At 40.3% G+C, this 11,518-nt stretch overlaps 1 protein-coding gene across 5 annotated transcripts in view; it reads right to left on the bottom strand.

Annotated features, from left to right (window-relative positions):
- Positions 1 to 3,783: 3,783 nt before the first annotated feature.
- GMEB1 (glucocorticoid modulatory element binding protein 1) overlaps positions 3,784 to 11,518 on the bottom strand; it is a 72,189-nt gene continuing 64,454 nt past the window's right edge. For all 5 annotated transcript variants that reach the window (XM_081145409.1, XM_081145410.1, XM_081145411.1 and 2 more), the window contains exons 7-10: positions 11,362 to 11,493; positions 9,971 to 10,108; positions 9,284 to 9,406; positions 3,784 to 6,060 (exon numbers count right to left, since the gene is read on the bottom strand). In XM_081145409.1, coding sequence (XP_081001535.1) covers positions 5,360 to 6,060; positions 9,284 to 9,406; positions 9,971 to 10,108; positions 11,362 to 11,493 — 1,094 coding nt within the window. In that variant the 3' untranslated portion in view covers positions 3,784 to 5,359. The remainder of the gene's footprint in view (positions 6,061 to 9,283; positions 9,407 to 9,970; positions 10,109 to 11,361; positions 11,494 to 11,518) is intronic.

The raw sequence follows: 11,518 nt of genomic DNA, 5'->3' as shown, positions 1-11,518 counted from the left end.
CAGTTTTTACAGAGCAATGAGAAGGAACTAACTACAATTTCACACATTATGGGTGAATCTCACAATATAATGTTGAGTGGGGGGGGGAGAGTCACTAGAGTTGAAAAACAGGTAAAACGAAGCTATGGCGTTAGAGAGCTAGATAGTGATTACCCTGGCTGTGTAAGATGCTGGTAATTTTTTTTCTTTTTTTTTAAAAAAACATATCTTTACTGATTTCAGAGAGAGGAAGGGAGAGGGAGAGAGAGAAACATCAATGATGAGAGAGTCATTGATCGGCTGCCTCCCGCACACCCCAGACTGGGGATCAAGCCCACAACGTAGGCATATGCCCTGACCAGGAATTGAACTGCAATCTCCTGGATGGTAGGTTGACGCTCAACTGCTGAGCCATGCCGAGCTGGGCGGTAATTTTTTTTCTTGATCTGGAAACTGATTTCATGGGTGTGTTCAGTTTTTAAATTTACCAAATTGTGCAGTGATTTGTCATTTTCCTGTATGCATTTATACTTCAATAAAAAGTTAACAAAAACATGGGCCAAAGTAAGTCTTCAGGCTGAATCAGGACTGTGGAATTCTAGTTTGCTCTATAATAAAATACATAGATTTCTTAGAGAAAACATCAGAGTTTACCAAAAACCCCCACAAAAACTTGTACTTTGAAATGCAGGTAGACCTCCCTATGTATGCTTTCCTTAGAGAAGCTCCTACAAAGCCCAATGAGCAACTTTATCTTCTGGGTTATTATCCAGCCTCACACTTACCCTTATATGTGATTCAAGAGTATTGTTCATGCTTGTCTTCAAACTAGAAAAATAAATCCGTATATCCATTACAAGCCATGGGTATCAGTAAAGGTACAGAACTGGAAACCACACATGTAGGAGAACCCAGAGCCCAATTTCAAAGTAGGGTCTGGTCTACTTTAGGTTGAAAGGGCACCAGATGTCTTTAGACTGAGAAGCTCTTAAGACATAGCAGAAATTTCTGGTAGTTGTGAAGAGGTAGTAGGAATAATATTGGACTTAAAAAATTATCCAGGAACAGGAATATCTTAGCGTGGGTCACTGACCATAAGTAGAAAATCAAGTAGGTGTGAAAGATAGGTTTTAGAATCTTTGTGTGCTGGGAACTTACCTATAGTCAGTGCACAAGCACATCCCAAAGGTGTTTCAATTCAATAGAGTTAGGAAGGCTGTTTTAGGTAGTGAAGACAGCAGTCTTTGGATGCATGCTGAGGTTTGGGTCCTGGGGGTGCCATGAGAAATAATCTCCAGTTGAAAGAGTTGCTGACATGGCAGAATTTGGGAACCAAATGTAATTTGGTTAGGGAAATAGGAGTATGGATAAGAAAGTTGGAGGAAAGTAGAACCTTCCAGAAGTCAAACTGCATAGCTCAGGACAAAGAAAGGTGTTCCAGGATTGGGAAAGAAATCTGGAAAGGACTCAGGGCTAAGAAGAGAAATTTCAGGGACAAAGAGTCCAAATCTAGTAGAACTGATCCTGTGCAGCCCCTTGGCTAGGACAACCACCTTGGTGGTTACTGTAATACATTACATACTGCACAAGAATTTCCCAGGAAAGAGGTATCTTAAGTGTGAGGGAACTGTACTAGGTAAATTATCTGACAATGCAGGGGCTAGTCTATTATCTTGATTTTTTTCCTCAGAAACGACTGTTTCCTCAGGAGTATTGTCCAAAGTGAATCAAAACCTCATGCGTATTTTCAGAATTCAGCCTTTTTTAATCCTTCCTACCTCCTTGACCTGCATCAGTCAGAACTCAACTAGTAATCCCATACAGCATGCTTGATTTTACTATTTTTGTAATCAATTGTTACCAATGCCAATACTTCCTACTATACAAACTTCCTTTAGTGCCTTTTATGAAAATGGGATAAAATGCCACCACTAAAGATATCATACCACCTGAACTGAATATTAATTTTCCAGGGTATCTGGGTTAACACTGGTTCTCCTTCCCTAACGTGGGAAGACGTGTAAAAGAAACTTCAGTGAAGTGACTTTGAATCCTGAATGTTCAAGTCTATTGTCAATTTTTTACTTCAGAGTAACTGGGTGGTTTTTCTTTTGTTCTGTGGGGGTGAGGGACAGGGAAGAAACCTGAAATGGGGAAGAAAACAAAGTGGAGGCCAAACAGGGACATGGCCAAGGTGGGACAGTTGTACAGTTGACTCTGAGGCCTTTGTAGAAACCACATGACAGGAAGGTTTGAGGCATTTACCTTCCACCAGCTAAACTCCAATCCTGCACTGGATTCATCTGATGGAAACTCAGAGAAGCCAATACATGACTTGGCTTTCTCCAGTAGGGTACTCTTGGGAGAAACTGCCCATGCTGCTGACTCTGCTTGGCTCTGGAGGCAAAAGCAGCAAAAGACTAAGGATTGTTTTTCTCTTGTATAAATAACCCAACTACTTGAAAATGGAGTACAAAAAAAAAACCTAGCCAAAAATGGTCTCTCCTAAATCAGCTTTGGGTCACACCACCAGGAAGTACTCCCATGTTTGCTGATCCCTGCCCCCAAACTGGATTAGGTACTTGATCCTTTATTTTCTCAGGTCCCCAGCATTCCCCCCCCCCACACCCCCCAGTCAAGAGCTCTGTCACTGCACTTACTCCAATATGATCTGTTTCAGTATCTCACTAGAGAAGGGCTTAACCTTTTTGTGCCTTTGGTAGTCTGCTGAAACCTATGGATCAATTCTCAGAATAATGCTTTTAAATGCATGAAATAAAATACATGGGATTACAAAGGAAACCAATTATATTGAAATATAAATTCCAGACAGCCTCTGGAGTATGAATTCCTTGAGTGCACGGACTGTGTTTTCACCTCTGTACTGCCAGTGCCTAGCACAAAGCCTGGCACATAGATTGTACTTATAAATGTTTATTGAATGAATGAACAGAAAGATAAATGGCTATTGCCAAGTCAGCCCAAGGAATGATTCATTGCAAATGCTGTGCACAGACCAATGGCTTGCATATGTCTCACCCCATCTGAGATCATCTAGACCAGGGCTGTGAGGGAACCCCCACTCAACAATGGGTGCCATAGCATCTAGCAATGATGATAGGCTATTGGAAGACCAAGAAAACAAAACTCATGTATTTCCATTAGCTGGAATATTCAGAAAGTAAAAGTAAACAGGCTCTGTCCTCAGGAAGAGGAGATCTCTTGACTTTGGGAGCATGATGTTCACACTACTTTAAAACACTACCAATAGCTCTGATGGAGAGAAGAAAGGAACCTGAGCTAGCATACAGGTGTTCTCCAGGGCTCCTCCTCTGTCCTGAATTGGGCCTCTTCTCTCTGGGAAAGAGAAAAGTGTCCCTAAAAACCATAGTAGGGATGATATGCCTTTCTAGGTTCAAGTAGCAGTTTTAGCCTTAGAAAGAAATATTGGTTTTGTTTATGTACCAACAGGAAACCTAAAGAAGCAAGAAGTAAAAGCCACTTTCCTCACTAAAGGGACAAAGGTTTGTTCTAAGCTGATTGCTACATCTATTAAATATTTTGAAAAGAAAAATAAAACCCCAATTTTAAAGCTGAAAACCACAACTGTACAGGGTTCAGAAATCTCACCCTTAAGGCTTTTATGACTGAGCCTCCCAAGTTAGAGGGCTTCTCCAGCTATACACAGCCATCTGAGGGGTAGCAGAACTGTTTTCACTTGCTTGACAACAGGGTTTCCAACATCTGTTGGAAGAAACATGGCTTCAAGTGGGTGCCTTCTTTAAAAAAAAAAAAAAGGAAACTATAGGTCAAAGTTTTGCTTTTAATTAAAAACAAAAAAAAACCCTCCCACTCCTAAGGTGTGTGCTATTTTTTGACCTATTTTTCCTTTAAACTGTCTGCAGTTTCCCTATATTTTTTCTAATGCAGTAAACAATGCAACCAAAAGAAATAAAAACCAGGGTCTACTCTTGCCCCAAACACTGAAGATGGTAAAAGAGAAGTAATCAAAGCACAGAAAATGGCCCAGCTCTAAATATACAAACAACATAAAAAAAGAAAGAAAACAAGACACCCCACCCCCCCAAGACATTATTATTGACATTCCTGGTACAATTCCTAAAATATAATGTTGCAGACAATGCTTCTTTCCCAGGGAGTCCAGCTCGCTCAGGAGGAGACATCCACTCGGTGCCTCAGGATAGGCTAGGGGTGTTGAGTCTTCCTGCCAAACCTAAGGCTTTTTTATGAGCTCAATCTCACAGAAACATCTGTGGTGTAAATGACTCTAAAAGGGGATGAAGGCAGGCACCTGTCACTGTTCTCCAAATCAGCCAAAAAGCTGAAGAGTGTGGGATCCAGGAGACAGATGCCATTAACAGTTAAGGGATGAAGAGTAGAACAAGAGGAAGCACCAAATGAGTGGCTGCTTTTGGTTCCAAAGCCAAAAGAGGGCCCCACCAAAAAGGGCAGCTGGTCTGGATGAGGAATTCCCCTGCTCTTGGAGTCATGCAATAAAAATGATGGCCTTGGAGCCCCTATCCAACAGCCACAGTCCAAGAACCAGAGCAATTTACACCATTTCACACAGTTGGTAAATGAATGGACTGATCCTAGTTTAGAAAGATAAGTGCTTTGACAAAGTTGGGGGCTTGAATCCCAAAGCACAGCCGTGATATCCCTGGATTTCTATTTCTCCTGATGCTACTTGCTCCATGGCAATGTACCCCTCCACTTATCACTGGATTCTCCTCAAAATGGCACCTACAGTGGTAACCCTCAGAGATATCAAGAGGCATCAGTTGCACTTCTGGAAATAAGGTAATTTCTTTGCCCCATTCTGGCCAAAGCACTTCCCTTTTTAAGCTGCTGCTCCAAGCAAGAGTTCCCCTCCAAGCAGAGTTCAACTTCCTTTTGTTTCAGAGTTTTGCACTGGCCTCTGAGGGCCCATTCCAGGATACAAAATAAATATCCTTCTGCATCCATGTGTGAATGGATTGCCTTCTATTATCAGGTCTGTGTTCCACAGTTTGGTTAATGCATCTTTATGAGAATAAAACCACATGCGTACACAGATAGACTAGCCTGGAAAGGGCTTTTGGGATAGGTTTCTTGATGCCTCTGCTAAAAGAAATAACTTTCTTGGTGAAAGAGGGTGAGGACATTGAGTGACCTACTCTCAACTTCTGGAAGGGCAACTTGTTCTTGTCCATTTTTTTCAATGAGGGGGTGAGAGGAACCCAACATATTCAGTTATAACAATGAGATTTTGTTTTTTTTTAAAAAGGATCCTATGTGGAAATGAGTGGGACAATGATAAAAGTAAACAAATAATTAAAATTTCAAACCAAAACATATTTCCTGGCCCCAGTATCCCCAGTTAATCCTCTAAGACCACAATCTCCACATTGTGGACTTGATGCTGATGTTCTTCCATCTCAGCCACAACTTTCTCCTCAGTCCTCAGCTCTGTCTCCAAAATGACTGCTTTGCCCTCAGTATCTTCAGCCTCTGGGTCTGGGGCTGGGTCAATCTCAATGATGGTCTGCCCATCCTCTGAGGTGCTTTCGACAGCCTGGATTGCTGAGGTCAAGCCGGACTCCATGGCCACCAATTCCACAGGGCTCACCATAGTGGTCATGTTGCCTAGGGTACTCCCATCCTGCATGGCAGTAGAGCTTAGCAGCGCTAAGCTAGATGAAGGGTGGATGGTCACTGTGTCTGGTGAGCTGCTCTTGGCAGAGGAGACCACTGTGGCATAGCGGAAGAGCTGAGGGCCAGAAGGCAGTGTGTGGACAGTCACAGGACTGGAGCCCTGGCTGAGGGTGGCCACTGGAATATTGCCCATGGAAAATGACTGACCCACTGGGGTGATGGTGATGGGTGAGATGACTGTGAACTGAGGCTGCTGGACAGGAGGAGAAGGGCTCAGGACGGTGGTAGAGGCTGGCCGCTGGAGTCGAGGCCTTTTTGGGGGCTTAGGAGTGCTCACAGGCATCAATACCACATTTTGAACTGTCTGGGATTTCAGCCTCTGATCCTGAGCTTGCTTCTTCTGCTCTTCCAACTGGCGTTCCAAGTCTATGGAAAAAAGACAGACTTTGTGTGGAAGGAAGCATCATCTTTTTTTTTTAAAATATATCTTTATTGCTTTCAGAGACAGGAAGGGAGAGGGAGGGAGAGAGAGAGAGAGAGAGAGAGAGAGAGAGAGAAACATCAATGATGAGGGAGGGTCATTGACCGGCTGCCTTCTGCATGCCCCCGACTGGGGATCAAGCCCGTAAGTCGGGCATGTGCAGGGAATCAAACCACGATCTCCCAGATCCTAGGTTGATGCTCAACTGCTGAGCCATGCCCAGCCGGGCAGGAAGCATAATCCTGAGAACAGTAAAATGGGAGTGAGGGGAACTGGGTCTTGTTCTGGTCTTACCACTATGTAGCCTCAAGAAAGTCACTTCATTGTTTTCAGGAAGAAACTAGACTGGATGATTTATTAAATCCCTCCAGTAACTACATTTCTTTGTATGATTATAGGCAGGGCAACAATTCAGAATCTTTTCAGGCTGTGATCCTACTGTAGCTCAACTCTAGAAACTCCTGTGCCATTTTGTTGCCTGTCACCAAAATGCAAACCAAAGAAGCCTCCAGTTGGTTTAACAGCTAATACATGCCCTGCCTCAGTCTATAGATGAAAATAAGAAATATCTTCACAATCTCTTTGGAGCTGTGATGGACCTACAAAGGAGCTACAATGACCATTCTGGAACACAGTGACACCCAAACTGTCCTTCAAGTGAGAATCACCTTACTGGTGACCCAAATGGCCTTAGTCTACCATTAGCCCCCAGAAAAGTCTGGAGAAAGTTATAGAGGAAGTCTCTAAGAATTACAGAACTAAAGAAGATCTTAGAGTTCCAAAGTGACTTACTTAAGGTCACTGAGCTTGGGACAAAAGTCTCTGATGGCCCATTTGGTGGCTTTTCCACCACAATATACCTATTACTATCCCTCTCCATTTGTCCAATTCAACCTTGGTGACCATTGGTGAGTCTGACTCTACACCAGAACTTCCTATTGCTTAGTACCTGATAAACAAGCAATAAATATTCAGTTACACCTTTAGAGTACTTTGCTTCCTATGGAACAACCAAGAGCAAGTCAATTACTTGCTTGGAATAAAAGTGGATGAAAAATAAAAAAATTTTTAAAAAAGGAGTAGGTAAGGATCAAGAACATGTTCAAAAATTTTTAAATACTGTCTTTTAAAGTTACAAAATACTTCTTTTTTTCCATCTTCAGTAGTAATCAAAGAAATGTGAACCTAAACAAGATACAAATAAAATCAGTAATTTTTTAAAAACTTAAATCAGGCCCAGCCAGCGTGACTCAGTGATTGAGCATTGACCTATGATCCAGGAGATCATGGTTCGATTCCCACTCAGGGCACATGCCTGGGTTGCGGGTTCTATCACCAGTGGGGGGCGTGCAGGAGGCAGCTGATCAATGAATCTCTTATCACTGATGTTTCTCTCTCTCTCTCTCTCTCCTTCCCTCTCTCTGAAATCAATATAAATATATTAAAAAAAAAAAAGTTGAATCAGGGAATATGATGATAACAATGCCCAATGTTGGTGAATTCAAACTGGTGGCATAAGTTGGTATAATGTTCTTGGAAATTTGACAATAATTCACAGAAATCCATAAAAAAATTATCAATACTATTTAACCTCAAGCTTAGTCCTGGGAAGTAGTTTAAAAGAACATAAAAAGAAAAAGTTATATTCATATAAGTTCACTGCAACAAAACAAGCTACTGAAGAAAATTTTTTAAATTTAAATGTCTAGGTAGAAGAATGTCTAGGTAAAGTACTAAGTAGCAACGTGGAAAAATATTAATATGTCATAGTAAAAAGAATCAGAAAACAAAACTTTATGTATACTATGATTTAAACTATCTAAAAATAACAATTTGGACAAGGAACCAGAAGCCTACAACCCTAATAAAAACTATTTTTCAGATGGTATAAAATTTCAAGGTAGAAGATAGTACTGGACTAAGAATAAGAAGACAGAGTTCTACTTTGAGTTTCACTGTCGTGGCCACAGGCAAATAATTTATTCTCTCTGTCCCTACTGGGACATCAGCAAAATAGAGATAATAGCCTATAACAACATTCTTAGAAAGATCAAATAAAAAAGGGTATCTCTGACAGTACTTGGTAAACTGAGTTTAAAATATAAACTGGGTATAAAAATAACTTTAAAACAACCTAAATTGTTCTTCTCTTACCAAATGACCTTTGGGCTTTATAATTGCCTATAATATATTCTACATCATTCAAAGGCTAATGATCATCCATACCTCTGACTTGTTTTGTATCCTTTACCGGCTTTACTTCCTTCAAAAGCCTCTCTTGATTCTTTCCAGGTATAAGTGGTAACTCCCTTTGTTCTTCCACCATACCCCCTATATGCCTCTGTCACAAAAGTGATTACTTTTTGCACTTATTTCTATGTCTGCTTTCCTTTGAGTTCCTTGAAGCCCCTCAATATTCAACATTATACTTCTAAAATCTAATTTGGAGGCCAGCTCAAGGTAAGTATTTGATAAAAAGAGTTAAATTAGCCTGGTCGGCGCGGCTCAGCATTTGAGCATCGACCTATGATCCAGAAGATCAAGGTTCAATTCCAGGTAAGGGCACTTGCCCAGTTTGTGGGCTCAATCTCTAGCGGGAGGGCATGCAGGAGGCAGCCGATCAATGACTCATCACTGATGTTTCTATTTCTCTCTCTCTTTCTCCTCCCTTCCTCTCTCCGAAATCAATAAAGATATATATATATATTTTAAAAAAGAGTTAAATTATCCATATGCTCATAATTTATTACTACAAGTAATGGAGAATATGCTAAATGTATATCTGTCAAAAGATTCAGTAATTATAATGTAAGAAAGACAAAAATCAAATTTGTTTCTTCTGCCACCAATATTACTGGATTAATGGAGCATTCTAGCAGACATCCTAATTTTCCAAAAAATACAGTACTGTGATGCTGGCTTCTTTCTCTTTACCTTTGTGCCTTCTCTGCTTCCCACTACTTCACCCCACCTGGGGCTTTGTATAAAGAAAAAGCCAAACATGATACTATGTGAACTGAAAGAATTCAATTCACATAGTATCATGGGGGGGGGGGGGATAGAGAATAAAAGAAAGAAGCAAGCCAGTCCCAACAGAATTCAACAAAGAAATGGCCAGACTCAAAGCTATTAGTATATCACCTAAGAAGAACGATAAATTATACATACCTGTCAGAGTATAGAGAAACTGCTCTTCTCCTTGCTCTATTTGGTTCCTTCTGTTGTCTAAAACCTTCTTAACTGTGTCCATTAGGCCAAATGTATGTGCCACATTGTTGAGAACAGCAGCATCTATTTAAAAGAAAAGACATGTCTGTCAAGTTAAAATAGAAAGGTTCTACCAACTCCCTCTTGATTCCATCAACAAACCAAAAATGATGGGACCACTCTAATAAATAATTTTAACAAAGATTTATCACATGTATAAATAATTTAGATTTAATTATTATATATGTTAATATATTTATTAACATATCTATGATTAATATCTATATTAATATATATGAGAGAGAGAATTGAGAGAATTACTTTTTGGCACATTGATAAAGGCAAAAATTACCTGTGGAAAAAGCATGGCCAGACCTGAGTTCAAAACCCAGTTATTGCCCAGCTGGCATGGCTAAGTGGTTGAGAGTCGACCAGAAGATCGTGGTTTGATTCCTGATCAGGGCACATGCCTGGGTTTTGGGCTTGATCCCCAGCAGGGGGTGTGCAGGAGGCAGCCGATCAATGACTCTCTCATCATTGATGTTTCTATCTCTCTCTCTCCCCTTTCCTCTCTCGGAAATCAATAAAGATATATAAAAAATAATAAATAAATAAATGACTAGATATTGTTAGGATTAATGCACTTACCTGTGACCTGGAAGGGAGCCTGGATGAGCCGCTGCTGAACCCCCCTGAGTAGCTCCTCTATTTCCTTCTGTATATTGCATACAACCTCTTCCATCAGCCCTACATCAGCTATTCCCTTCCAGAACATCAAAGTGTCCTCTGGTATAAGAGGGATGAAACAGATAGTAAACAAGGGATGCTACATATACTTAGGTACATCTCTACAATTTGTTAAATTCAAAATTATTTCAATTCAAAAGGATTCCTAGTTGGACCACTTCTGGGAAAAGTAAAGAAGCTTTTGGAATATTAGCTGCCTCCCTAAGTTGGTAACTATTTGGCCTCTTTAGCAAACTAGGGACTTGGGATAATTGCCTCAACTTGTCATGCCCTCAATTTGTCATGGCTCTAGCTACAAGGAACAGGTACATTCCTCTAATAAATATATTATATTAAATATTAAATAAATATTATTTATTTAAATAATTTAATTTAAAATTAAATATTTAAATTTTTAAAGTTAAACAATAAAGATACTAAAATAACATAAAGATATATGAGCCTTGCCCAGCCAGGCATGGCATCGGCCTAGGATCCAGGAGATCACGGTTTGATTCTGGGTCAGGGTACATGCCCAGGTTGTGGACTCGATCCCCAGTCGGGGGTATGCAGGAGGCAGCCAATAAGTGACTCTCTCTCATCATTAATGTTTCTGTCTCTCTCTCCCTTTCCCTTCCTCTCTCTGAAATCAATAAAGATATATTAAAAAAAAAGATATATGAGCCTTAATCATATACCTAAAAAAACAAAGTAAAACAATTGACTAGGTGGCGTTCTAAACTCCCTGAGGTCAGAGGCTATGTCTTTTCATTCCCCTGTCTAGCATCTAGCAACAGTACTAACTAAAAATAGGCAACAATAAATATTTGTTAAATGAATAAATAAATGGAGGAGGATGTGTAGCCCCTCTAAATGAATCATCATTTTGGATCCCCTCTAAATGAATCATCATTAATCACTATCTTCTACACCACCTGCTACCTAATTTTTTCTTCTAACATCTTGCAGCTTGGTTTATTTATCTAAGAAATGTACCAAAGTTGGAGGCACTTTGGCAGGATGAAAAGCATGGACTTCAGAGTCAAACTCAGCTGAACTCAGCTCTGATATTTATTGGTGTGACTGGTATTAAGCAAGTTGCTAAACCTTGCTGAATCTCAATTTCTTCGTGTGTAAAATGTGACTTTGTGGGGCTGTTGCATGGATTAAAGTAAGAGGTTTGCAGCCATAATTAGTATTAATATGCATGAGAAAAACCAGCAAAAGTAATAAAGAGGCCCTCTGTATCCATAATCATAACGGTGATAAGGTCACAAAACCGTGTAAGATATCTGAGCCCCATAGAAAAGTACCTGAAATTTCCTCTGAGTCTTTCTTCACTCCCTCCTCTGTGGCCATAGTGACAGCAGCAGTGAGAGCCGAGTTCCATTCTAGACCTGCATCTTCCATGCTCTCTTCTGAGATAGCAATCTGTGTGATGCTACCTAAAAGCAGTCCATTAGAGATAAA

Source organism: Miniopterus schreibersii, assembly GCF_964146895.1.
Source record: "Miniopterus schreibersii genome assembly, chromosome: 8".
Taxonomy (NCBI): Eukaryota; Metazoa; Chordata; class Mammalia; order Chiroptera; family Miniopteridae; genus Miniopterus; species Miniopterus schreibersii.
Note: the sequence above shows the minus strand (reverse complement) of the source record. Positions and strands in the feature narration are given on the sequence as shown.